Source organism: Harmonia axyridis, chromosome 1, assembly GCF_914767665.1.
Source record: "Harmonia axyridis chromosome 1, icHarAxyr1.1, whole genome shotgun sequence".
In the NCBI taxonomy this organism is placed as follows: Eukaryota; Metazoa; Arthropoda; class Insecta; order Coleoptera; family Coccinellidae; genus Harmonia; species Harmonia axyridis.
The window spans coordinates 61,851,422-61,877,100 of NC_059501.1; the positions used below are offsets into that span (position 1 = coordinate 61,851,422).

The window sequence follows — 25,679 nt, forward strand, 5'->3', positions numbered from 1 at the left end:
TTCACGAATTCAAAATAATTGAAATAATAAAATAATCGAATTACACAGGTGCGGAGCATATGTCTGTACAATATCGCTCTTGAAATTGAAATCGTCTAAATTAATTGCCTTAGGCGTCAACAATCAAGGGCGTAGATCTTTTCTTTCTTGGGGTGTAATCGAAAAAAATGACTACATTGTCTACTCATATCTATAATGTGAGAAAAAGAGGTTTGATAACGAAGTTTGAACCAAATTACTCGAAATATTTTTTTTTATTACCACTTCGATTGTTCTTATCTCATACTGGAAGTTCCTGAATTGGAGTTACGAAGAAAAATGAGAGATTTCTTGGATAATTCTAAAAATAAAATGGCTCATAAACAATTTATCGAATATTTATTAATCTTCGCTACAGAGTTAGTAAATAAGTACCAAAACTTATAATTTATTTATTTATCACAGCTACCTAACTGGATCTTTATAGTAGGTAATTTGGATTTTCCTGAGAATTACTATAGAAAGCTGTATAAATTTTGTTTCTCGAAATCGATTGAGATACAACAAAGTTACAATTAACCAAAAAGTGTAGTACTGAACCAGAGTTTCTTTTAAATTTTATCAATTTACCAGTGGTTCAAAAAAATATAATATTGGAGGAAAGAAGCGCACACCCTTCCAGAAAAAATTTACTCTGTAAATTTGCATTCAAATGATGAAAATTTTAAATTGGAATAACTATGCCAATTCAAGATAAATACCTTGTGAAGGCGAGGTGCTATGAGAAAAAAACAAAAACAAAGCGTTTGCGGACTCATGTTATAGAACATTTTTCCTTGAAATGATCCAAGAAATCTGTCATTTTCATTTGTATATGCAATTTAGGAACGTGTAGATATAGTCAATTCCAAACTAATGTCTTCACAAATTAATTGCAATTTGAATGATACAACACATCCCAGAAAATTTTTCTATGCGAATTACTGAATTCAGTTCTTTGATAACCACAATATTGAAATTTTGTGACGAGAATGATACAAAAAACCGAAAAAACGGGTAAGAGTATACCCGATGACGAATGCAAAAATCACAGATGGCAAATAAGGAGAGATATAGGAAAATAATAAACCTTGCCATAAAAGTAGTCGTCTTGAAAGCGATAATAAACTCATAAACCATGAAAGGGTCCAATTTTTTACTGCCGTGTGAATTTTCGAAGGGAAAAAAAAGATTATTGGTTCATTTTATTTGAAAATTTCCGTTCTTCGTCTTCGCGAGTATTGTGCAATTTTATATTTTGGATATCTTGAGGGGTTTTTACCCCCAGTACCCCCCTATTTCTACGCCCTTGTTAATTCTTCTCAATTAAATGTTTAGAATTCACCACGAAAGTTTTTTTTTAACCTTCAATTATATTCCTATTATTTGGAGTTGCATACAAATATCGGAAATATCCGGTTAAACTATTTTCATTCTCCATCATATTTCTCTCCTGAATGAATCTCAAATAACCACGAAATAGTGGTTAATTTTATTGATAAAATATCATCCATTCCAATATAACAGAGGAATCGAAATTAACACAAATATAAACAACTTCACAAGAGTATGTAAATCAGGTAGGTACCTACAAAATACAAATCAATATTTCTTTCTACAAAAAAAAAACAAATAAACATGATTGAATTCTTGAAAAATAAAAAATCAATAGATATAATATGAAATGCCGAAAAACTAAACAATTAATTTTTTTATTATTTCCATGTCTGCAAATTCTTTCGTTATATCACTTTCAATCGAAAATATTCCTGAGAACTGCAGTCTGTTTACCTTCATAACTATTTTATGTTAATTTTTATTATAGCATAGTATTAGTCAAGTGACCACAGATCTAACGGTTCAGAGCATATGCTGTTGTTTTCTATTTTCAGTTATTTGTTTCCATAACCTTTATTTATTTATTGCGTCGGTTGACTGACTTATTTTTATTATTCCTTGTGCCTTAAAAACTGAGTTCAAGAGGGGTCCATACCGTTTCAGCGATCATTTCACTAAAGATCATCGATTTATATGAGGTTTCCACTATTATTCATTTTGAAGTATTCGTTATTGCGGGAAGTCCTTTTTAATCAATTAATTTAATTTTAATATCAGGGGAACGTTTGAGATTGCTTTACTCAACCTGAAAAGTGGTGAGATCTCAAAATCGCTGAGGAGACACGAGTAGTTGAACTTTAGCAGATCACGAGAAAGTCACGTGGTATGAACCCCTCTTAAACGCCGTTTTATTATCTACTTATCTATGTATTGGCCGTTACTGAGATTTTCGAATCAATATTTGAAGAAGATGAAAATCATGGCAATATTTCAGAAAAAATTTAAGGGTTTGCTGAAGAAACGGTACCCAGATTTGAAAATCACCAGTTCAAACACCAATTCAGAATATATCCAACCACATTTGAAAATTGATTTACCAATTTACATGGAGTTTCAGTTAATAGATTTGGTGGTGTTGGGCTTCCAGAAATTACTTCAGAAAAACAAGCCATGATAGCCATATAGTATTTATCTAATTTGGAGAGTATTCGGTAACAATAGTTTCTTATCTGAATTATCTTATATTATATTTACTGCTTTATTATACATTTAGATCTGTTGCTGTTCGTTTTGGAATAACTAAGTCATCTTGCTGGGATGTCCTGTAGAGAATATGTAAAAAATTCTTAAAAATTAATTAAATACATAAAATTATAAGCTGGCCATCCAGACAAAAAGCTCATGTTATTATGGAAGCCTTAAAAGAGATCAATGGATTTGAAGGTATGTCTCTAGATTTTATGACAATCTGAAGACACTCTACGAAAAGTACAAATTCACAGCAAAATCTGTCTTCAACATAGATGAAACTAGTCAGCTTACCGTTCCGAATAAAATCCCCAAAACTGTATCCATAAAAGGGAAGAAGGGTGTAGGAAAAATAGTTTCTGGGGAGAGTGGACAACTAATAACAGCAGTATGTTGCTTTAGTGCTTCAGGGATTTTGTACCACCTGCTTTAATTTACCCTCGAAAAAGAGAGTAAAGAGACTTAACTTTCGATTATTTATTTAATTCTTAAATCTAACTTACAGTAAATGTTCAAACTGTTTCCCTCGGACTCTAATGCATAAAATTTTATAAAATTACGATTCAATTTTCTTAAACTAATTTCCGATATGGTCCGGGCTGCGTCGAATACGCGTTCACGCAATTCTTCCTCGCTTCTTATTGGTTTTGCATACACTTTGTCCTTTAAACATCTCCAATAAAAAAAAATCCAGTGGATTCAAATCCGGGGATCGCGGTGGCCACAGAAATCAGAATCAGAAAAACATTTATTAAACATTGAAATATATACAATACACACAATATACATAATTGTTTTCATATTTTCTTATACAATGATAGTTCCTACATAAGATGTTTACCTATTTTTCTTTTTATGTGGTATTATATTACCTTACAATAGTTGAAATTTCATACAAGTCTAGTATTCTTTTATAAATTTAAGTTTTCATTGTTTTGGCCACAGTATGGGTCCTAATCGCCCAATCCACCTGTCGGGGAAACGACGTTGTCGTCAATCGTTCGAGGTCTTCCAGATCGGCTATTCGTCCCTGGTAGTCTGCCCTAGCGATAAGCATTTGCAGTTCTCAAAATGACTTCGTAGTTGGTAGGATTACGATTCGGATATCGTTCCAAGTACAACCTTGCAGCCAATCTTGCATTGTAACTCACATTGCCTCGATTTGAAACACGCCTGGTTTCGCCGTAGATTAAATGCATGTCAGCGTACTCACTATGAGTAAACTTGTGATTCGCCATGGTTGCATACACAAATCAGTGTCCGATAGAGTGCCGAGTTGTCACTTTATTCCACAAATAAAGAGTAAATCAGAGTCCAGAGAAATGCCAAGTCGATTTTAGTTAAGGAACACACGAAAACAGAGACACGGAGAACACGGGGATCGCACGAAACGCAAGGTAACGAACTGATTTGGTTTGCAGGGCCATCGCTGCTCGTGCTACATGATCGAACAAAGCACTCTATCCATCCCTTTCTTTACCAAGTAGATAAAGAGAGACAGAACAAGTCTCTCTCTAGGGACGGCTAGCGAGGTGCATAGTTTTAAATTAGTTACATAGGGCATCGGTAAAATGATGAAAATACCTAGTTTTATGGGCATAAGATTCGTGTATTGTACCATTTCTAAATCTGTCTAAAATGCCCAATTTTTTTATGTTACTTGCTCGTTTTGTTTCAAGGATTTTTTTTTCACAGCAGGTGTCCAACGTCGAAGTTCTCGTTTTGCTAGCAATTGAAATCAAGATTTATCCATTAATTTACGGAAATCCACATAACTTTTTGACAGAATCATACTCATGTCATCTTAAATAACTATTTAAGATTCCATTACAACAAAAAAAATAAGCTTCGAGAGCTTTCCAGCAGAATTCTGACCCTGACAATGTTAAAAAAGGTGAAAATTCACTAAAAAACGTAATTTGGTAATAACTCGAAAACCATGCAACTTTTACTGGGGTCATGTTAGGCTGGTTAGGTCCCTCTTTAGCTGACCTACCTCCGGTGTCACTGTGACGTGCCACTTATGGGACACCCTGTATAATCACATAGGCGTGAGCCTTTAAGTGGCTTCTAAATAAACAAAATATAATACAGTAGCCGGTATTCAAATAACTCCACAAATCAAAATCAATTTCCAACAACATATCTCAACAAAAAGATATAAAATTAACAAAAACTTAAGAGTACATCATCCACAGTAATGATCACTGATGGGTGCAAATTTTATACATACAATATATCACTAACACAAGATCATTCTTTACTGCAGGTTACGTCAATATATTATATGTAGGAAGATTGCTCTTTTTGTGTGAAACGTAAAGAATAATGATCCTGACAGAACTTCATTTAACCCAAAGATTTGTACAGGTTAGTTCAATTTAAATTATGTTACGTTAATCTAATCTCATTCTACTTATTTCAGAAGTATTAAAAAAATGGATAATTCCACTACAAGAATGAAAAGATATAAAAGAAAAATAGCTTGATCTGGTAGAAAGTATATACCCAAGGAGGAAGCACTTCTTCAATCTCTATTCATATATGGAGACAAAAATGTTTCAATGGAAGTTTAAGAAGGAAAAAAGGAATTCTCATGTCAAACTGATCCAAGTGATATCTTACTGCCATAGGATAAATAAACTCAAAGCAGTATATGATAATAATAATTTATTTGCAAACAAGAAATTCATAAAAACACACAAATATTTGCCATCAAAAATTTACATGTCTAGTCAATCAAAAAATCTTAAATGAATATTATTAGTAATTGTAATAAAAACATAAATATGTATGTAGGTATAAATTATGAAATAATATTGAGAAATACATATGTACAAAAATGATTCCTAAATAATTCTACAAATTCAAGAAAACGCTCAACCTGTACATTGTATGATTCAATAGCAAATCCTTTAATCTATATAGTAGTATAGTAAATATAGTACCTTGAATACACTGATCTGGCTTTATATTCCCAATTCATTTCATGCTGGGTATATTTATTGCAGAACAGGACATTTATAAACTATATCTGGGACTCGCTGATGTCCCAGTCGGTACCCTTGAAGGAGTAAATTTCTTCTGTTTCATCCAGCTTACTTAAATAATTTCATATTATAAGGTGGAAATTCAATGAAGTCTGTCTCATTAATTTAGAAGTAAATAAACCAGTCCTCCTCATATGTTGTAAACATGGCCAGCTTTTTTAAAACCTTCATATCCTTAGCTTGAATGTCCATCGCTCTTCTGAATAAACTGCACAAGCAAAATACTTTATATAATTACATGAAAAAAATTACCTGTCCCTAAAGTGTTACTAATGGTTTTGCCCAAAGTCACCACCAGATATCTCATTCCAAAAATATGCACACCGCCTATTCATTTGTAATCTGCATACCATACCCATAATTTTATACAAAATCCAACTACCTATACAAGGCAGGTATTGAAATATTTCAATACAAACTTCGACGAAATGTTAATCGTTATAAACAAACAAGCATTATAGACAGATAAAATCCAATAATCCATAGACGAAGGTAAACTCTTTGGATAAAATCTCTTTGCTAGGTCAAAAACGTCCAACGAAAAAGATTGACATCTGATTTCTTTGCCGAACGGTCCAGATGTGTATTCCCCTCAAACAGGAAGTAATAAACAAACGGTTCAGACAAGTCCAAGCGGTCCGATGTAATTATCGAACACGCTATAATTATCCGACTTTATTCACCTATTAACTAATTGCTTGCTGCAAACTTAGGTTTAGGTACTTACAGCACTTGTAATATTTGTGCATAAGTATTTATAATCACCAATAGAATATACATACACAATTATATAATTAATCTTCCAATCTTTGTCTTTTTTTCCTATTTCCGAAATTTATTTTTCTTTTTTTGAAAGTTGATTCACCAACTACATTTTCTGAACTTTCCACCTTCTTATCCTTGAATTCTTTCACTGTTGGTTCTTGTTCATTAGCAATGGAAGGTTCACAGTACTCTTCTTTTGGCAATTGATAATCTACCAATGGAGTCTTTTTTATTGTTTCCCATCTTCCATAAGGGCTAGGATTTTCATGCTCAATAAAAGGTGCTGGTTTCTCTATAGGAAAATCATCTGCACTCTTCTTTCCTTCAATTTTTCCCTTGATATGCGAGCCCTATCCCAGATTTTTGCACTGCCTTTTATCTTTTTTCATCTTTCAGCTTTTCATTTAGAGCTGTAGAAGTTATGTCAGCATTATTTTCAATATCCCTCTGATATGAATCCAAAGCAGCCTTTTCCATTTGTTTTATGGCAACATCCTCTTTTTCCAATTCTTTCTGAGCCTTGAAGCTATTTTTGGTAATGTTCTTAAGTCTTTTCTTAACATTTTCTTGATGCCTTTGTCCTTTTTCATGAAATTCAATGCTCGGTCTATTATTGGCAATCCAGCATTTGCAAAAGTCACAGTACTTCCTCTCTTGAGAAATCCATTAGTCTGCCAAATTATCAAATAGAATTTATCTCACTTGTCTGAAATATTATAAATACTTTAAATGCTAATTTCTTTTGAATTTCTTATATTAATATCACTAACATAAAAATCATTTATATTTCTACAACTTCACGTTTTGAATGTTTTGATGAGGAATGAGCAAGACATGAGATATGGGTTATGTAGCACATAGATTCACCATAGAATAGGTTAATCTAATTCTTCCGACAAAATATAACATTTTACAAGTGTCAAAATAGTATAATTCCTTATGCTTTTTGCTCATAAATTCATAAAATATATATAGAATTTCAAGGACTTCAGGAATATATTCACTCTTATTAAAATAATCATAGTTTAGTATAATTATATTTTATCAATAGGCATCTGAGATTAAGAATGCAGCGCCAAGGTGAGCAAACGTAGAACTATAAATGTTGACATTGGAGTATTTTGTTGTATTAGTTGTGTGTGTATTTGCGTTATTAAAATTCGATTTTACAATGAATATAAAAACTTTTTAGACTTCTATAATGAACAAGTGTGTTACTGTGTATATAATATTTTCATTTTAGGTAAAGGCGGTAGGTATCATCATTTATTTGAATTTCAGTTCAGTCTAGTGATATTGAAAGTTATGCAAGGATGGAAGACTTCGATAAATGACGAATAAAAATCGTGTGCATATAATATGTGAACGGTTCAGTCAACATTATTATACTACAGGATTCTAATAGTACTTTTTTTAGGTCCAAATGGCAAGACTGAGTTTAGTAGAATACTTGGGGTATCTTAAAGGCACAAACACTTCTAGAAGTGTTTCTGAAGGTGAAGAAGTTTTAAATGCTGGTCACATAATAAAAATGTTACATGTTATTTGCATGACTAATAAACTTTAGTTGGAAGGTTTTTTACTTATCCGAATTGATCATTTCACATTACCCTTCCATTATACAGTCCCAACAAAATATTACAAATGCTGATGTATTGAATATTTTTGGGAATACTACAGAAAGTCCCATATCCATTTTTATTTATTTATTAAGAGATAACTCAATTTACATGAAATGTTTCTAAAAATAAATTTATATTTCTAGGTTACTTGAAACTACTCATATCGATACCTATTTATCGAATTAAATTATTGCTTGACTAATGAATCATCAAAAATAATGAGAATTCAATTGAAAATATTTCACTTATGAAATGTATTTATTTTGAAAATATATTCGGCATATTATACGACTATTTTAAAATAATTAAAATGTGGTAGAGAAGAATCAACAGTGTGCCCTGAAAAAAAAATATATAGAATTTCAGAGTACATGTCGAAATATTTCTGAGGAATTTTTCCGATATTGTGTCACATATGAAAGATCACATTTCAATTTTGTTGAAACTAAAACAATACACTGCTTGATTGTAAAACGATCTGATCTTTGATCACTGTAAATAGATTGTACTGCTTCTACTATTGTATCTTATAGTTTCATATTATTGAGACCAGTAAAACTGTTTAGAGCACTATCTGTTGTTATCAGGTCACACAAAGAAGATACTTTAGGGGTATTCACTTGCACTTCGAAATCCTTGAAAGTTTTAGGCCCATTATAATCAGGCTGACCCTGAAGAAGCTGTAATAGACCTTGTATAGCTTTAATTCCATCTTGGGAAGTAGATTGTAGAGCAGGTTCGATTTCTTCACAAGAGCATATTTCAGCAACAAGCTTTTCTTTGTTTATATTTCTTTGTTTCAATCTTTCAGATCTACTATTAGAACATTCAGGTTCTTCCTTTGTGGTAGTAGATCCAACAGGAAGATTTCTGGAAGGCACAGCAGTCTTCTTCAAACATTTTTTCTGTGTAGAACTGGAATCTGTAAACGATTATTATTATTATTATTATTATCTCCATAAATATAATCTAAAATTTCACGTGCTGTCAGTGCTTACCTCGATAAAAATAATCATCATCGATAATATGCAGGGAACATACTTTCATATTGCTTGTCACTGGTTTATCAATTTTTAGTTCAGTTGCCAAGCTTTTTGTCGATCCATCAGCACTCTACTCCCCAATAGCCCTTCCACCCAAACACGATATTCATTACCAGTTTGAGGGAAAGCATGGAACTTGATATTTGTACATTTTTTTCCCAGGAAGAACACTGAGGAACTGAACAATAGCGATTCGAACGACTCATAACTATTAAAATAATTTAAGAAGAATATTAATATTTGTAGAATATCACACAAAAAAAACAGCAGAATGCAAGAACCTCAGAGGAATGAAAAGGACTGACTAGTGACTACCTCTCAGAACCATAGCAAACCATGTTAACATTTATAGTTACTCTGATTGTCACCAGGTGGCGTAGCGCTTATCTTGATTCGCGAAGTCTGAAAAGTTTTTATATTTATTGTAAAATCAAATTTCAAAAACGCAAATACACACGCAAATAATACAACACTCCAATGTCAACATTTATAGTTCTACGTCTGCTCACCTTGGCGCTGCATTTTTATTTTCAGATGCCTATTGAATGGAGAAAGTGAGGAAGAAGAAGAAGAAGCAAACTTTACACTTCTCCAACGGAAATATTCTGTGAGGAACAGGTTAGGTTTGTTTTTGTTCTGCTAAGTTTAGGACGGTTCCCTCCTAATTTTACTTTTTGATATGTACACTGGGAAGAACGTAAAAATGGTAGATTATAGTGGTGTATTCGAAACGAAAAATAAATAACTTGTTTCAAACATGGCATTGTACTAATGTGCAAGATCACAACTACCCACTGGACAAAATATTCTTGAGGTTATCAACTGAGCCCATTCGTCGGTTTAAATTTGAAATGGTTGAATGCTAGTTATAAACATCAATGTTGGCAAGAGCAATGTGGAGAAATGTAAGTATTATGATTAATACTTATGAATTATTTGTTTGCCAGTGAGTAAAGGATAATGGACCACCTTCGTTGGGTATGCTTTTAATATAATTTCAGTTTTGGGAGTCCCACTCTAATATATGAATTCGAAAAGTAAGCAACTGATGATGGGACTTATGAATGGTTATACATTTAAAAAATTTGATTTTTATCCATTTTAGCTGAAGGAAGAAATGGATTACAATCTGTAATAATTCTGCTAGTATTAAATCCAATAAAACTGAATTTGCTACTCGATACTAAACGAATAACAAGTTCAAGGATTCACGAAGATAGAATCATACAATTATTGAGCGACTTTTGATGTTTGCTGAGAAAATTATATTTTTCTTTGATACACCTTCATAATGTTCCCTTTTGATTCTTATTATTTTCTCGATACAATTTTGAGGCAAGTTCCTATTCTGTACTGTGGAGTATGAATAGTCTGAGTCCATCTCAAATGCAAAGCATTAATGCAGGAAAATATACTTCGAAAAATAGCTTAGGTAAATTGTTAAAAAAATTCAGACATGACAATAGTATTGAAGCAGCAACCATTACACTTGAAATTCTTTTATTGTTTTTACAAATCTTAATAGATATCTGATGGGTATATTGGTAGGTAGTGATAGATTTCTGATGGGTATATTGGTAGGTAGTGATAAATCATACTATTTTCTAGATTTATTCTTTGGCACTTGATTTTGGGTTTCTATTCTAAAACCATCATCAGGCTGAAGAATACATATCTCATTATGTAAGGTTTTTTTTATAAATGTGTGTGAACTGATCTTCTCAATAAGAGTAATTTTTACTCACCGTAAATAGAGGTAGTTTACCATATTTAATGTCTATTATGTGTATTCCTCATTTTTAAAAAATTCTTTTGTTCTCTATTAATGTTCAGGTGGAGATGTCAATTTTATTTCTTAAGTGGAAATTAGTTTTTTGAAAGTCAGTTAGGGTTGTCAGATGTCATTTGTCCAACATCATGGGATGTAGTCAAGAAAAACCAATATCAATAAAAACATACTATGGGAGCTGTCATTACCAAAATATGATGGGTATATTTATCCACCTAGCTACTATTCTTGAAATCCTGTTAAGGAAATTGGCAATTATTGTTTTGTCAACATTTTTTACATCAGGTATATTTGTTGGGAAAAGTAGACACTATTTGATAATTTTATATACTTTAGTTAGTTTACATAATAATGAAAACCTTTTTTTCAAAGAACATTTTCCAACATAAAAATATTGTTGGGGAAGTATATTACAAGACTCAAGTAACAAAATGCATACAATAGTATGAGGATCGTTTGGATATAGGTATCCAAATTGAACAGTTGCAAAGTAGTTTGGTGAAATATGTCTCCGGTGTAATCTTTGCAAGAGTTAGATCCTGAAATATGCGTTCATTTCAATAACCTTATAATTCGTGAGCTCAATACTACAATTGGGTAACTTGAAATAAGCAATATTTCAGGAGGAGCGTTTGAAGATTCTGAAGGAAAAAAAAAGGGTTGTTATATAAATTTCAGCTTTGTGTTAGGATATGTTGTGAAGAATTATTTGAAATGAACTTTGGTAGTTGGATCCACATAAAATCTTTTTGCTTTCTCAGATTTTTTTCATTTTGAACGAGATATCTAGTTTTAGTAAGCAAAATGTAGATTTGGAATTGAGATATCAAGTTTCGAAACTATAAGAAAGGATGAATAAGAATTTCATTTTTATTGTAGGAGGACACAAAAATATTTATATAAGCCAATGTTGAACAAAAAAAGAACATTTGAATTAATCATAATCAATATCACTGATATCTATATCAGATCCTGGAGGCTCCTGTTCAGATTTAGTTCTTGTATACGGCAGATTTTCGTAGTAGTATTTATACTCAGTAGAAATTGCTGGTGGATTAGTTCTGAATAAAGACAAGAGGTCATCATATTTGTCCTTTTTAATAGGAAGCTTATCTTTGTACAGTGACTGCAAAGTAGCCGATGAGAGCAATGGAGTAGTCCTCGTTTTTCTATTACAATTCAGAGTTCTGAATTCATCATCGAAGTTCTCTTTGAATCTGAGAATGTAGGGTCTGGATTTTGAAAAATTTATCCAGCACATTTTTTGCCACCCTACCGGTTTGTTATTCTCATCTTCAGCTCTGAATATCAGATTTTTCTCGGCATGATTTTTCCAATTCAATATAGCTCTATTCTGAATTTCATGGACAATATAGGGCTTATCGCCCTTTCGTCGAGCACATTTGGCAATTGTCTTCCAGTCTTGAGGCCAGTTTGCCCTACCACTCCATCTCACTATGTCCAACTACCAGGAACATGAGATCTATTTCATCAAGATGTGGAATATCTTGAACAGCAGTTAAACACATTCCAGCCATAAACTTATTCAAATTTTGGCCTCCACATCTATCGCTGAAGCATTCAATTTTTTTAACTGAATCTGGCAGAGACTTGAAGTAGGTAAAAAGACACGAGGCAATTTCCCAGCTTCCTCGTTTTCCGTCCACCTCTGTCCACATGAAACAGTCGCCTGCTTTTGAAACTGTATTGTACACCGTAAAGTTAAATACTTTAAACCGCTGTTTGTAAAAAAGAGCATTATTTGTCGGATCATTTGGCACGAGAAACTGACAATGTTTCCACGGGAATCATCAGCTCGTTGTTTGCTCAACCGTTTTTCTTGACGAGCCCTATCCTTGGCTGCTAGATGGGCTGCATATTGGGATTCTAAAGCAACTTTATCGCTAGAAGGACAGTTAAAGGCCTTTCGTGGGCGATAAAAACCCAAGTTATATTCCTCAGAAAATACCTTCCTATAAATTGCAGAACTTGCTGGTGTTACCCTTTTTTCTATGCACTCTTCACTGTACATTGCATACATAATACTAATGTTGAGATCACTGCATAAATATTTTCTTGATGATCTTGCGCGACAGTAATGGGAAGACATAACAGGGAACTTCTCGATATGCTTTCTTACCGAGTCCAAGACTTCCGGCGACGTATATTTTTTTTTATGCTTACCTCTCTGGTCTTCCTGTGTCGTATTTTCGCTTGTTCTTTTCTGCATTGCAATATCTACAACATCTTTTCGGATGCCCAATGTATTTATAAACATTGTTTTGCATACTTTAACTTTCTCTTGATTAATTGGTAAGTAGAATATAATTGTACTTTTACGTTTTGAGTTCTGCTTGGTATACCATTTTTTCAATTTTTTCTCTGTGTGACCATTAATAAAATCACGCTTTCTTTCATAAGTCTTCAGCTCATAGTACCTTTTGAAAATAAGGAGCCTCTCGTTATTAGAAATCCGTTCACCGCATTTTTGACGGCATTTAGGAGAACATGGATCTTTCATGCAAACGCCAGGTACGTGTTTACCTCTTGAGGATAAATACGCTTCGCCACGTTGTCTTCTTGCCTTCGCAATATTGCGTTTCCAATCCTTTGCACATCTCTTCCGTTTTCTAGATTTATCTGTTATCACAGGAAACTCTTCCATACCATCTAAATTCTCAGCTCCGGAGACGCTACTAGAAGAAATTGAATCTGGTTCATATTCCGAATGATCTGACGAAAAGGGTTCATCATCGGACTCCAAATACTCAGAACATTCACGCGGATTTGAAGTACTAGGGCCATGCTCAGGTAAAACGTTAGTTTCATCAATTTCACTTGTGGCATTCAGACCTGAAAGAGTGACTTTCGTTAATAAAGGAACAAAAATTCGAAAAATTCAAGCAAACCTGAATTTTCTGCAAATTGTGGATTATTCACTTCATCTCCATTCAATTCAGTCGAGTCCTTACTATTTTGGACGTCTGAAATTAAACAAATGAAACAAATTGAAAACACTTTTCACAGAACATAACCTTAAAAAACCTATATGTGATACTTTTTTATCCAACTGAGTAGAGAATCTATTAATTCAATATTTCAATCATACCTGCCCGTTGCCTTGCAAGTTCAACCATAATCTTTCCTCTCGTAGACATTTTTTTCACTTTTTCCACAAGAAAACAGAGTACACAATCGAACAATGTATGTCTTAAATTTCGCCGCACAATTAGATAACTTGTTCAGAGCACGATGGGGGTAGCGGATAAATCAACTTATCTAGTGGCACAAATGGGTATTTCAAGTTGTCTATTTATTGCAATGAATAATTCGACATAGTGCGATTTATCTATAATATTCTACTGGATATTATGCTTTCGGCTCACTGTTGAACTTACCTAGTTGTTGTGATGAATAGAGGACGGAATTTTGAACTATATCAACTAGATAACTCCAAATGTGGAAATTTGCAGTTACCCAGTTGTAGTATTAAGGTCACGAATATAATGTAGACTTTCACCAATCCTGCACTATAAAAAATTAAATTTTATAATTCTCAATATGTATCTAATGTGATTATATTATTCTTTCTGATTAGAATAAAAACAGCTGTTTCTCTGTAAATAACAAAGATTTGACTATTATATACATCATTTACAGTTACATACATATTATAGTAAATTAATCCCATCTGTAAATTACAAAGAAACAACATGCAATGTTCTTATTCAATAGGTTGTCTTTATTTTTATATTATTTCTGATTTATTTATTTTCAAGATACAATTCGGTATGTTATATGTATATTGACCTGAAGAGGCGGAGGTCCTGAGGATTTTACAAAATTTTACAAAACAATATCACTATACATATATATATATGTATATATATATATGTATATATATATATATATATATATATATATATATATATATATATATATATATATATATATATATATATACAGTAAGAGAATTATTTGCCGAATAAAGTAAGTAGGAGTGATTTGGGTATCTAGGCAATTTGAAATGATCAACAATCTATCGTCTGCTCATCTATATTTCGAACCAAGGTGCGGTTCTTCTTCAGGATGCTAAAATTACAAAATTACAAAATCAAGAGTTGGAAAGCTGAAAAAACAACTATGCTTACATCCGACAAGACAGTATTATCAATGCTAATAAGTATAGCAACAAAGGTCTTCTGCTCATAAAAATTATAAAAATTACAATAAACCAAAAAGAAAGGGAAGAAACGCTATCACAATGAATCTGTCAAAATTATAGGTTAACATTCACAGACAAGGGAACACAGAGAAAACAACAATGCAGGAAGTGACATAAAGTCATTATCCTTAGATCGTAGGCCATCTAGACAAACATGACTTTATGTCACTTCCTGCATTGTTGTTTTCTCTGTGTTCCCTTGTCTGTGAATGTTAACCTATAATTTTGACAGATTCATTGTGATAGCGTTTCTTTCCTTTCTTTTTGGTTTATTGTAATTTTTATAATTTTTATGAGCAGAAGACCTTTGTTGCTATACTTATTAGCATTGATAATACTGTCTTGTCGGATGTAAGCATAGTTGTTTTTTCAGCTTTCCAACTCTTGATTTTGTAATTTTGTAATTTTAGCATCCTGAAGAAGAACCGCACCTTGGTTCGAAATATAGATGAGCAGACGATAGATTGTTGATCATTTCAAATTGCCTAGATACCCAAATCACCCCTACTATATATATATATATATATATATATACAGTCGAACCTGGATAAGGGAGAGTTCAAGGGACCGCAAGGTTTGTTTCGCTTATGGAGGTTTCTCACTAACCCGAGTTTCTAGCTAATGAAGGTTTCTAAGTTACCATTATCACTCATAGAGGTTGAATAAAAAAATGTAAAACATGTATGTATGTACATATGTGTAATGTATTTCATTCTACTTACAAATAGGAAAAAAATCTCACACATTTATTCAAAGAAATCTTTAATTTTCTTCTTACAAATACATAGTAAATAATGAATCTTACACATCTTTTAAAAAAAAATCTGTTGTTTTTTCTTACAAATAAAAAATAATGAACCTCGCACATCTATTTAAAAAAATCTGTTATTTTCTTCTGTTTTTCCGTATTCAAATTGTGAACATGCTTTTCTAATTCGTAAATATTATCGAATATTGTTTTATCAACAACCGCAGAGTATTCAAAAAATTCGTGTATATTCTCCAGTGCAATTAAAATTTCTTGCTTCTTTGGAATGTTTTTTACTTCTGTATCCAAAGTCTGCAATTGGTCGGCTTCATCTTCACTGTCATTTCCGTCAGTACACGTTGTAGCGAAATTGTGCACGATATCGTCATCGGTAAATTCTCCAGCGGTAGCCAGGAGGTCGTCAACTTGTACAAAGTCTTCAAAGGTTGGCGTTAACACATCACCAGTATATTCGTGACACACAAGCTTGGCCCAATCCTCATTGCTAGGTCCAGCTTCAACTTCATTATCCTCAGGTATAAATTCCTGTTTATCTGTGCTGATACAAAATCCAGCCTTCTTGAAACAGTTCTTGACAGTAACGTCACTTACTTTGTACCATGCTTTCCTTGCAAATTTCATGGCTAGGAGTACGTCAATATCATGGTTATTGCTTGCTTCGAGACACGTAAGGGTGTGTTGAACAACTTCTCTGCGGTAAAAGCGTTTGAATGTGTGAATGATACCTTGATCTAAAGGTTGAAGTTGACTGGTGGTGTTGGCAGGCAAAAACATGACTTTTACGTTTTCGAATGTTGGTAAGTCATTGTGGGCAGCACAGTTGTCAATGAAAAGCAGGATTTTTTTGTTTTTCATCATCATTTTCTTGTCGACGTTTTTCAACCAATCCTTGAATAATATCTTGGTCATCCAAGCTTTTGTGTTACTTGCATAATCAACAGGTAAAGTCTTGACACCTTTGAAACATCTAGGTCGTTTTGATTTCCCTATCATTAAAAGAGGTAGCTTATCAGTACCGGTCATGTTAACGCATTGAAGAATAGTAAGACGTTCCTTACTTTGTTTACCTCCATGACATTTTTCGCCCTTAAATGTGAATGTTTTATCAGGAAGACACTTGAAGAATAGAGCTGTCTCATCCGCATTGTAAATGTCGTTTGGATCATACCCCTTCAAGAGACTTGGCAGTTCTTCAGTCCATCGGTTACACACGCTTTGGTCTACAGATCTACTTTCTCCAGCGGCTTTTTTGAAAGCTATATCATGACGTCTTTTAAAACCTTCTAACCAGCCATTACTAGCCGAAAAGTTCTGATATCCCAATCTTGTGGCAAAGTCTTTAGATTTTTTTTTCAACAGGGGTCCATCTATGGGGATGTTCTTATTAAGGGTTTGTTTGATCCATTCTAAAAGGCAGTTTTCAATGTCGGGGAACTCGGAATGTCGACTCCTCTTAATATTTCCGTGTCCTTCAGAGCACTGAGACTTTATAGAGTCTCTTGACTTGATAATTTTATAATAGGTTGATTCTGGTAGACCAAACTCACTCTGAATTTCATTACGCGATTTTCCACACTCAAACGCATTCACGATCTTAAGTTTTTCACTCAGAGATAAAACTCGGATTTTTCTTTTAGACATTGCGCTAGACTTAAGCTTTCTTAGCACTTGATGTCAACTGGGGTAAGGTAGTTACATCGATTGTATTAAAAGTGAGGGCCAGATTTCCACAAAGACAATGTTAGGTAATTCCCCGAAAACATGTGTTTATGTTTTCGGGGAACTACCTCCATGCCAGACTCTCGCTTATAGAGTTATAGACAAATAGCAGTCTTAGTTATAGAGGTTCGAACACAAATATATCTGGCGGTTCACGACTTTCTCTTATAGAGGCTTCTATTTCTCACACATAGAGGTTTTAGGGGCTAAAAATGACGGGACCAGGCAATTCCACTCACTTAAAGAGTTTTCTCGCTTACCCAGTTGTCACTTACACAGGTTTGACTGTATATATATATATATATATATATATATATATATATATATATATATATATATATATATATATATATATATATATATATATATATATATATATATATATATATTATCTCCAGATAACAGTCGTACTATAAATATCGTGAATCTATTAAGGGAATTCGACTGATAAGAAGGATTTCGGTTTTACTCTTTATTCATACCAAGCTTTCGGAACTGATTGGTTCCTTCCTCAGGGTTACTACAATTTCAACAATTAAAATTAAAATTACATATACAAAAGGAACTATCACAAATCTTTAAAAACAGTCACTTACAGAATTTGAGGTTGTCTCCTTAATAAGTTAAAATTCATCAATTAACGCAAATTTTCAAGTAAATTAGTCTCAAATACTCTATCAGTTGGATTAATCTTTCTTTGTCAATTGGATGTGAAGTATAAAAAGTGTGTCTAACCTAACTTAATTATTTACTTTGGTACATATCACAGAATCACGTCGCGTCAACTTTGGTTTACTTTTTCTTCTTATTTTTATTCGTCTAGTGGTCCATCATAGAATCGTTCCCAGTTTGGATATGTTAACAGGAATGTGTAAACATTGCTTAATCTTTGTACGTCGGTTTTTTTATTTATTGGATTTTCTTGATTTCTTATGTTGATCATTTCTTGTATCAGTCTTTTATTATATTTACCTTCCGTACATAATAATTCTGTATTTTCAAAATCAATTTTGTGATCCTTTTTCATTGAGTGTACAGCTAAAGCTTTAGCTGTACACTCAATGGAAGCCCTAACCTGAACACTATTATTGCCGTTGCTCATTTTTATTTCTTCTGGAGGAAGCGAATCAGTAGCAATATCCGATAAAGCAGTAATATGATGCTCAGCAGCTACTCGGTCAGCTACAGTGATATTATTCTCAAATGTATCATCGACCAAATTTGAATCATTATCTTCTTGATTAATATTTGTGGATTCCAGAGGTCTATCGGTTGGATAACTTGGTAAAAAATCATCCTCAGTAAAAATATTCCGATTCAACGGAGATATGCCAGTTACTTGAAAACCGGATTGAATGTTTTTCGGAGTACAGGCTAATGGCAAAGCTTCTTTGGCTGGCTGTGGAATATTATAGATATTCATTGTTTTTCAGGATTATTTGTTATCCAAGCATCTGCAGCTGTATTTATGTATTTTTTAAAGGGACCATAAACGCTTCGGTCCAGTGGCTGCAACTTGTGGCTGCAGTGAGGAGGGAATGACAGAACTATCACTCCATCTTTTTTAAACAAATCTAGAGCTTCGATCGAGAGATGTGAATCATGGTTGTCTAAGAGCAGAAGTACAGGTTTATCTTGAGATGCTCGAGAATATTTAATGAAATGTTTTGCAAACTTTATGAAATTTGCCTCAATCATCTACCCAGATCGATTGCCGTCTCCATCGCTACCTATTGGAGCATTTTGTAGAAAATAATCTCGAAAGTTGACCCGCGGAAAGACAAAAAAAGGCGGAATGCTGTTTTCTGCAGCAGAACAGCAAGAGCCATCGTCACCAGAGATCCCCTTTCAGCTGATGTAATTCTTTCAATCTGTTTATATCCTCGACGAGCTATTACCTTGTTGGGTTTTTGCACTGTAGTTATTCCAGTTTCATCCATATTGTATATATCAGACGGGAGAAACTGGTATTTTCTCAATACTTTTTCCAAATTATCGAAAAATTTTGAGACGTTTGTCGGATAGAAAATGGATGCTCTGGCTTGACTAGTGGCCTCCGGTGTCCTTATAGATAGAGAACAATTCCTTTTTATAAATGCTGTTAACCAATCTTCCCCGGCCCTTTTTTCAACCAACTTTTTGGCATTCTGGCATTTATAGCAACTGCGTACTGGAAAGCCAATTTTCTGACTTCTCTCGGTGATAAACCGTAATATATGTCTGCTGCTTTCTTCAGGTAGTTACCCAAATGCTCTTCTTGTTGCCGAGGAAATACCTGTAACGGAAAGTTTAGTATGTACTAATACTTTGATGATGAGCACTTGATAATAATATTGATTAAAAAAATTTTCCATCTCGATATACCTGCCAATATTTCGCATATCCAACTTCAATTTCTTCTTCCGGTACGTTGCCTTCACTGCCACCGTTCTCTATGAATTTGTTAACATATCTCGAAAGGGTTTTTCTAGGAATGTTGAAATCGAGAGCTGTTTTCCTAACTGATTGTTTTCCCTTTACAACTGCAGACACCTCTTCCAGCATGACTCCCTTCGGTGTTATGCCTCTTTCTGTTTTCCTTTTATAGGTACGCATGCTTCTATTTCCTGAAAAATAATAAATTAAATGAATCTTACGTTTCGGGGCAAATTCGCCATATGGCCAGCTTGACCTTGTTTTTTTTGGCCAACTCGCCCCAGTTGACATCACTGCCTAAAGGGCTTTCTACTTTTTCATTTAGATGGATTATATCTTTCAATTAAGATGTAAAATGTAGACGAAAAACCCTCCAATCAAAATAAATATAAAACATGAGAAACAAACTCACCTTGAGTTCACAAACACAGTAAAACTACAAAATAATTATTTTACCACGAACACTCGCCAACGGAAAAAATTATTTACGATCTCTGTAGGTACGAGACTAACGTGTAATGCAGATGTTTCGGCAAGATTTTTAACTAGAGCTGTGTCGATCACGGGTTTTTCGTGATGGGGTTCGATCGTGAGCTCTCGGCCAGATGATCGAGTCAAAAGATTCGATCATTTCGATCATTCGATCACAGATGACTGTTATGCTTTTTTGACTCATTTATCTTGCTTGTTGAATTAAGGTTAACAATAAGCGGTCAGGGATGGTGGTATGAATTGAAAAAATGTTTATCCTAAGTAATAGCATAATTTAATTCTTTATACAATAATAATAATTGAATTGAATTCCAAGACAAAAATGAACCAAATATATCATGAACATACATTTTTATGGAGAGAATGGACAGAAAGTTGCCAATTTTTTGATTGTAGTAAAGTAGGAATAAAAAATAAAACAGTCACTGGACTATCAAAATATGAAATTTCGAGGGATTTCTTGAAAAAAAAATATTTTTTTTTTATAAATTATATTAATTAATAATGTTCCGTTAAAATCAAATATATCAAATTTCGAATACACGAAAAATATTGAACGCAGACGATCAGTTCGCAGGTAGTAGGTTACGGTCATACGGTGCAAATGATCCATATGAAATTCGATCTCAAAGCTCGCTCTCGAATCTCGATCTCCATCGACCAATCACGACCGACCCGATCATTTCATTCTATCTATTCAGCTCCATATGAAATTCGATCTCAAAGCTCGCTCTCGAATCTCGATCTCGATCGACCAATCACGACCGACCCGATCATTTCATTCTATCTTTTCAGCATGAGCTATTCGGACTTTCGGAGAAGCACTGGGTCACTTTGACTGATATGAGTGCCATCTATCAGATAAATACCACAACTTTCGGTGGGTTTCTGAAACTATAGAAATCTACCATAAATCTCGAAGCATATTCGCTGCCTAACTGATCCGTTGATATTGTTTCACTCATCTTATAACTCGTCTTTATCTGGTCGAGCCAACCACTCACGTACGATAGCAGATCGGTATTTATCTTATACCTATTCAGATCACTATTCGTAGAGAAGGCATTCTCATTTATACCGAATGTAGCTAAAAGTTGTATCTGGTTAAACGACAACTCTGTAGCTAATGCGTACCCAAGCAAATTTGCTGTTGGAAGCCCGCACCCCGGATCGTTTGCTCTGATGGTGTCTGGTAAGTCCCATGCGTTCGTGTCCGTCATATATCGGCTGTACCGAATATCCTCTACTATTCTTTGAGAATAAACCAGTGGTGCCGGCCAGTTCTCGTATAGGCAGTGCGTAGGGATGCAACGATACCCAGAAGGTATCGATACCATGTACTCATCCGATACTTCACACTAAGGTATCGATACTACTTGAATACTTGTTTCAAAAGTATCGATACCATGAAGTATCGAAGTATCGATACTTCAAAACAAAATTTGCAGAACATACAATAACATAATCTATGATGAAAGTTATCCTGCATTATTTATTATTTAGATCTAACCTCATTCCTCAAATGATCAAAACATCGAAATTCTAAATATTAAGTTGCTCATTGCTCAAAATCATCTCTTTTTTACCTTTGGTTATAATGTTTTATGTGGGCAAGAAAGAAATTCATTAAAGTATTATGAATTTTATTGCAAAAATATAAAAAACTGAAAATGTGGTAGGTATATAATAGAAATGAAAAAAATTAATGAAAATATGAACTAACAAGTTTAGAACTCAAAACCATTCACTTTCAGGAATAGAATTTAGAAACAACAGTTTGCCTAATCGTTTTCCAAGAAGCCTGTTTCTATTTTGAACTAAAGTGGCACCAGCTTTTGAAAAAAGCCTTTCAGATGGAACCGAGGTTGCCACCAAACACATGTATTTGATTCCAACCTTATACAGCTTAGGAAATACATTTTTAGTATCCTCCCAATATTTTACTGGATCCTTTTTTGAATCAATTGGAGTCAGAGGATTCGATAAGTACATTGCTACTTCATCGGTTTCCTTTCTTGTCTCTGTTTGGCTTGAGACAAGGGTTTTGTGGAAGCTCCAAAAGTCAAATCCTTCTGATGTACTCTCAGCTTGTAAATTATTCCTTTCAGGAGTTTCAGGCATTACATCGTGTTTCAATAGCCTCCTCACAAAGGAAATTGCATTTGCAGCTGCTTGCGAATCTTTAAAATGTATATTTTTGAATCTAGGATCCAAAAGTGTAGAAACAGCCAAAACAGGGATATGTTCTGCTTTGCTCAGTCTTTTTCTCATTTCAGTCAATATGAGATTGTTGAGTAACTTGGACTCTTCCATTTCGAATATATTATTTTCATAGGTATGCATTGCACAATTAATCATGGGAAATACTCTAGAGGCTGTTATGTAATCCTCCCCTGATAGTTCCTTGGACATATATTCCAGAGGCTTCAGAACTTTCATGATTTCTGCAATTGCTTCCAATTCCCCAGCATCGACCATTGGTGGGGCATTACGTCTGCCAAAGTGAATTTCGCTTATAAGCGAGGATAGTTCTATGAACCTTTCCAGCATATAGAAGGTGCTATTCCATCTTGTTTTTACATCAAGAATAACTTTTTTCAACAATCCCTCCTTAACATTATTTTGCCTCTGTCTATTTCTGAGATCGTCACATAAAATCACAGAATTCTTTATCCACTTGACAATATTTCTCACCTTATCTATCAAAGTGGATATTTGTGGGTTGGATAAGGGTGTTTCTGCTATCAGGTTGATGATGTGAGCAAAACAGGGTATATGCTGATTTCCCTCCATCAACCTTACTGCAGCAACCATATTAGCACCATTGTCTGTTACGATAGCAACAACCTTTTTTTCATTGATGTCCCAACTATTCAAAATGATTTTTAATTGTTCTGATATGTACGCCGCATTATGGCGGTCACATAATTCCTTCACATCCAACGATATTGAGTTTCTTCTCGTTTTGTGGATAAAATGGGCAGTTACACCTAAGAAACTCCTTCCTGTCATCATTTCACTCCATATATCCATAGTCAGACAAAAATGCTCAATCTCAGACATTTTCTGTTTATATACGGAATGCATAATATCATACTTCAGGTCAATATTGCTTTTGAAATATTCTCTCGATGGTAATTTGTACAATGGGCAAACAGTTTTCATTAATTTTTTAAACCCTCGTCCTTCAACTGTTGAGAAGGGGCGGTTATCTGCGCAGATGAAATAATCTATGGTGTTACTTATCTCACTGTGTTTCACCCCACCGACTACAAATGAAGAAATATTCAGTTAAAAAAATGTATAACAATATCATTTTTATCCTACCTTCAAAACTTTTGATGGTTTTAAATGATTGTAATATATCACTGGTTATAGTAGTGGTACTAACAGAACTAATAGAATGCGTTTCGCAGCCTTCATTGAGGGAGTCTTGTTCTAATTTGGTTTCTTCATTTAAAATAATATCAGCATCTTTTGATGTGCTTGGTCTTGGAGTATCATCTGAATAACATCCTTTTGCTTTGTGGGTTCGTGTATCGATTCCATGACTCTACAAAAAGATATATAGCAGAAATTTATTTTTGTGAAATTTTCTGAATTGAAAAATTGTGAATCTATAAGAAAATTATACATATAGCTGAAATTTATTTGATGAAAATTTTTGAGTAAGAATTGAATGTAACATGCATAACACTCACCTTCAAATGTTTCATCAAGTTGGAAGTATTTCCACTAGTTTTTAAAGATCTACTGCATTGTTTGCAAATTGCAGTAGAAGAATTTATTTTTTTAAAATACGTCCAAACGTCGCTTTTAGGCGGAGGCATTCCAAAAATTTCGATTAAAATTAAGTCAGATGCTTCACTAACGCGGCAACAGAAAACGAAATCGTGAAATATCAACGACGAAAGTATATTGCAAGTGCGGTATTTCCCCTGTTTGTTCCTCCGGTTTTTTCCCGGTTTGAGAAGAAATCTACAAGTTCAAATGTTATTATTATGCCGGTTCTCTTACAAAATAACAGATGGCGCTTTTTAGTGGAAACCTACATTACCGAGATAAGGTACTTAACCGATACCCGGATTTGAAGTATCGATACCAAGTAAGTATCGCATTCAAAGTATCGATGCCAAAATTACTTGGTATCGAAACGAAAGTATCGATACTTCCGAAGTATCGATACTTTGCTTGCATCCCTAGCAGTGCGTATTCGCATCTACTCTACCGTAGTGTCCGTCATCACTTAGTCTGTCTGGTAATAGCAGGTCGATGTTTCCTTGGTCTGGTGACTGTATGTCGCCAACCCCACTAAGCCATGTGGCAAGTGGTGAAGGTATCCACATCTTCAGACTGTCTAGCACGTTCAACGCTCTTATGTCCTCGTAATCCGTCGTACCCTTCTTCCTTCCAATCGTTAATAACCTATGGTAGAATACGGTGTAGCAGTAATACTCAAACATCCCTGGCGACACGTGTTGATAAAACGTTTTGTCGCAGGCCATTATCTCTCGATAAAGCGTTGTTAACAACAAAGGCAGGATGGCACCCGTTATCGTAAACGATAGTTGGTTCATGATGGGCTGGAGCCCATTTCCTTCCACCAATCCGAACGCATCAATGTCGAGCGGGTCCTGGAACGGTGTCTCAGTCACGCTGTCCACTGGGCGAACTTTGGTTTTCCTCATCTTGAATTTGTTGTCTCTCTTACCTCTTGTTTTCTTTGCAATTTCGTTCTTACTCTCATCGTCACGATTAGACTTAACCGATTGATCCTCCTTAATAGGAGTAACCACCGGCACTTCAGTCGCCTCCTTTTTGGCTTCAGCTAGTTTTGGCTTATTCGAATATCATCGAGTCGGTCGGATGATCGAATCATTTTGAGATCCGTGACCCGATCGTTCTTTTATAGGTTGTAATCGAATCAAAATGATTCGATCGATCGTGATCGACACAGCCCTATTTTTAACACATTCCTTATGACTACTAGCGCTATGACGATATGGATAAAAAATAAACCCGGTTGGCTAACTTACCCCTATGGCCAACTAGCCCCGGTCTCCCCTACTTAAAAGATACTTGATTTCCTTAAATTTGATTTTGGAAATCTAACATTAATCCATATTTATTTAAAAAATCTGCTCCTATGAGTCCGTCATAAATCTTATGAAAGTTGTTAAAATGAA

The 25,679-nt window shown here is 34.1% G+C and overlaps 3 protein-coding genes, 1 long non-coding RNA gene and 1 pseudogene across 4 annotated transcripts; 1 reads left to right on the forward strand and 4 right to left on the reverse strand.

The window, feature by feature from the left end:
• Positions 1–5,257: 5,257 nt before the first annotated feature.
• LOC123672703 lies at positions 5,258–7,100 on the reverse strand (annotated as a pseudogene).
• A 2,521-nt stretch (positions 7,101–9,621) lies between these two features.
• LOC123671643 lies at positions 9,622–11,749 on the forward strand. Its single transcript, XR_006746145.1, has 2 exons — positions 9,622–10,632; positions 10,666–11,749. It is a non-coding gene; the product is annotated as an uncharacterized LOC123671643 (long non-coding RNA).
• A 2,597-nt stretch (positions 11,750–14,346) lies between these two features.
• LOC123672710 (tigger transposable element-derived protein 6-like) lies at positions 14,347–19,526 on the reverse strand. The gene is made up of 4 exons (XM_045606962.1): positions 19,485–19,526; positions 18,662–18,985; positions 16,144–17,442; positions 14,347–14,403 (listed from the first exon to the last, which is right to left on the reverse strand). The coding sequence occupies exons 1-4, from the start codon at positions 19,524–19,526 to the stop codon at positions 14,347–14,349; spliced, it is 1,722 nt and encodes a 573-aa protein (XP_045462918.1).
• A 161-nt stretch (positions 19,527–19,687) lies between these two features.
• Positions 19,688–20,510, reverse strand: LOC123672718. Its single transcript, XM_045606972.1, has 2 exons — positions 19,951–20,510; positions 19,688–19,861 (listed from the first exon to the last, which is right to left on the reverse strand). The coding sequence occupies exons 1-2, from the start codon at positions 20,290–20,292 to the stop codon at positions 19,688–19,690; spliced, it is 516 nt and encodes a 171-aa protein (XP_045462928.1). The 5' UTR covers positions 20,293–20,510.
• Positions 20,511–22,414: 1,904 nt separating this feature from the next.
• LOC123672725 (E3 SUMO-protein ligase ZBED1-like) lies at positions 22,415–24,462 on the reverse strand. Its single transcript, XM_045606983.1, has 4 exons — positions 24,195–24,462; positions 23,821–24,046; positions 22,575–23,762; positions 22,415–22,443 (listed from the first exon to the last, which is right to left on the reverse strand). The coding sequence occupies exons 1-4, from the start codon at positions 24,321–24,323 to the stop codon at positions 22,415–22,417; spliced, it is 1,572 nt and encodes a 523-aa protein (XP_045462939.1). The 5' UTR covers positions 24,324–24,462.
• Positions 24,463–25,679: the final 1,217 nt, after the last annotated feature.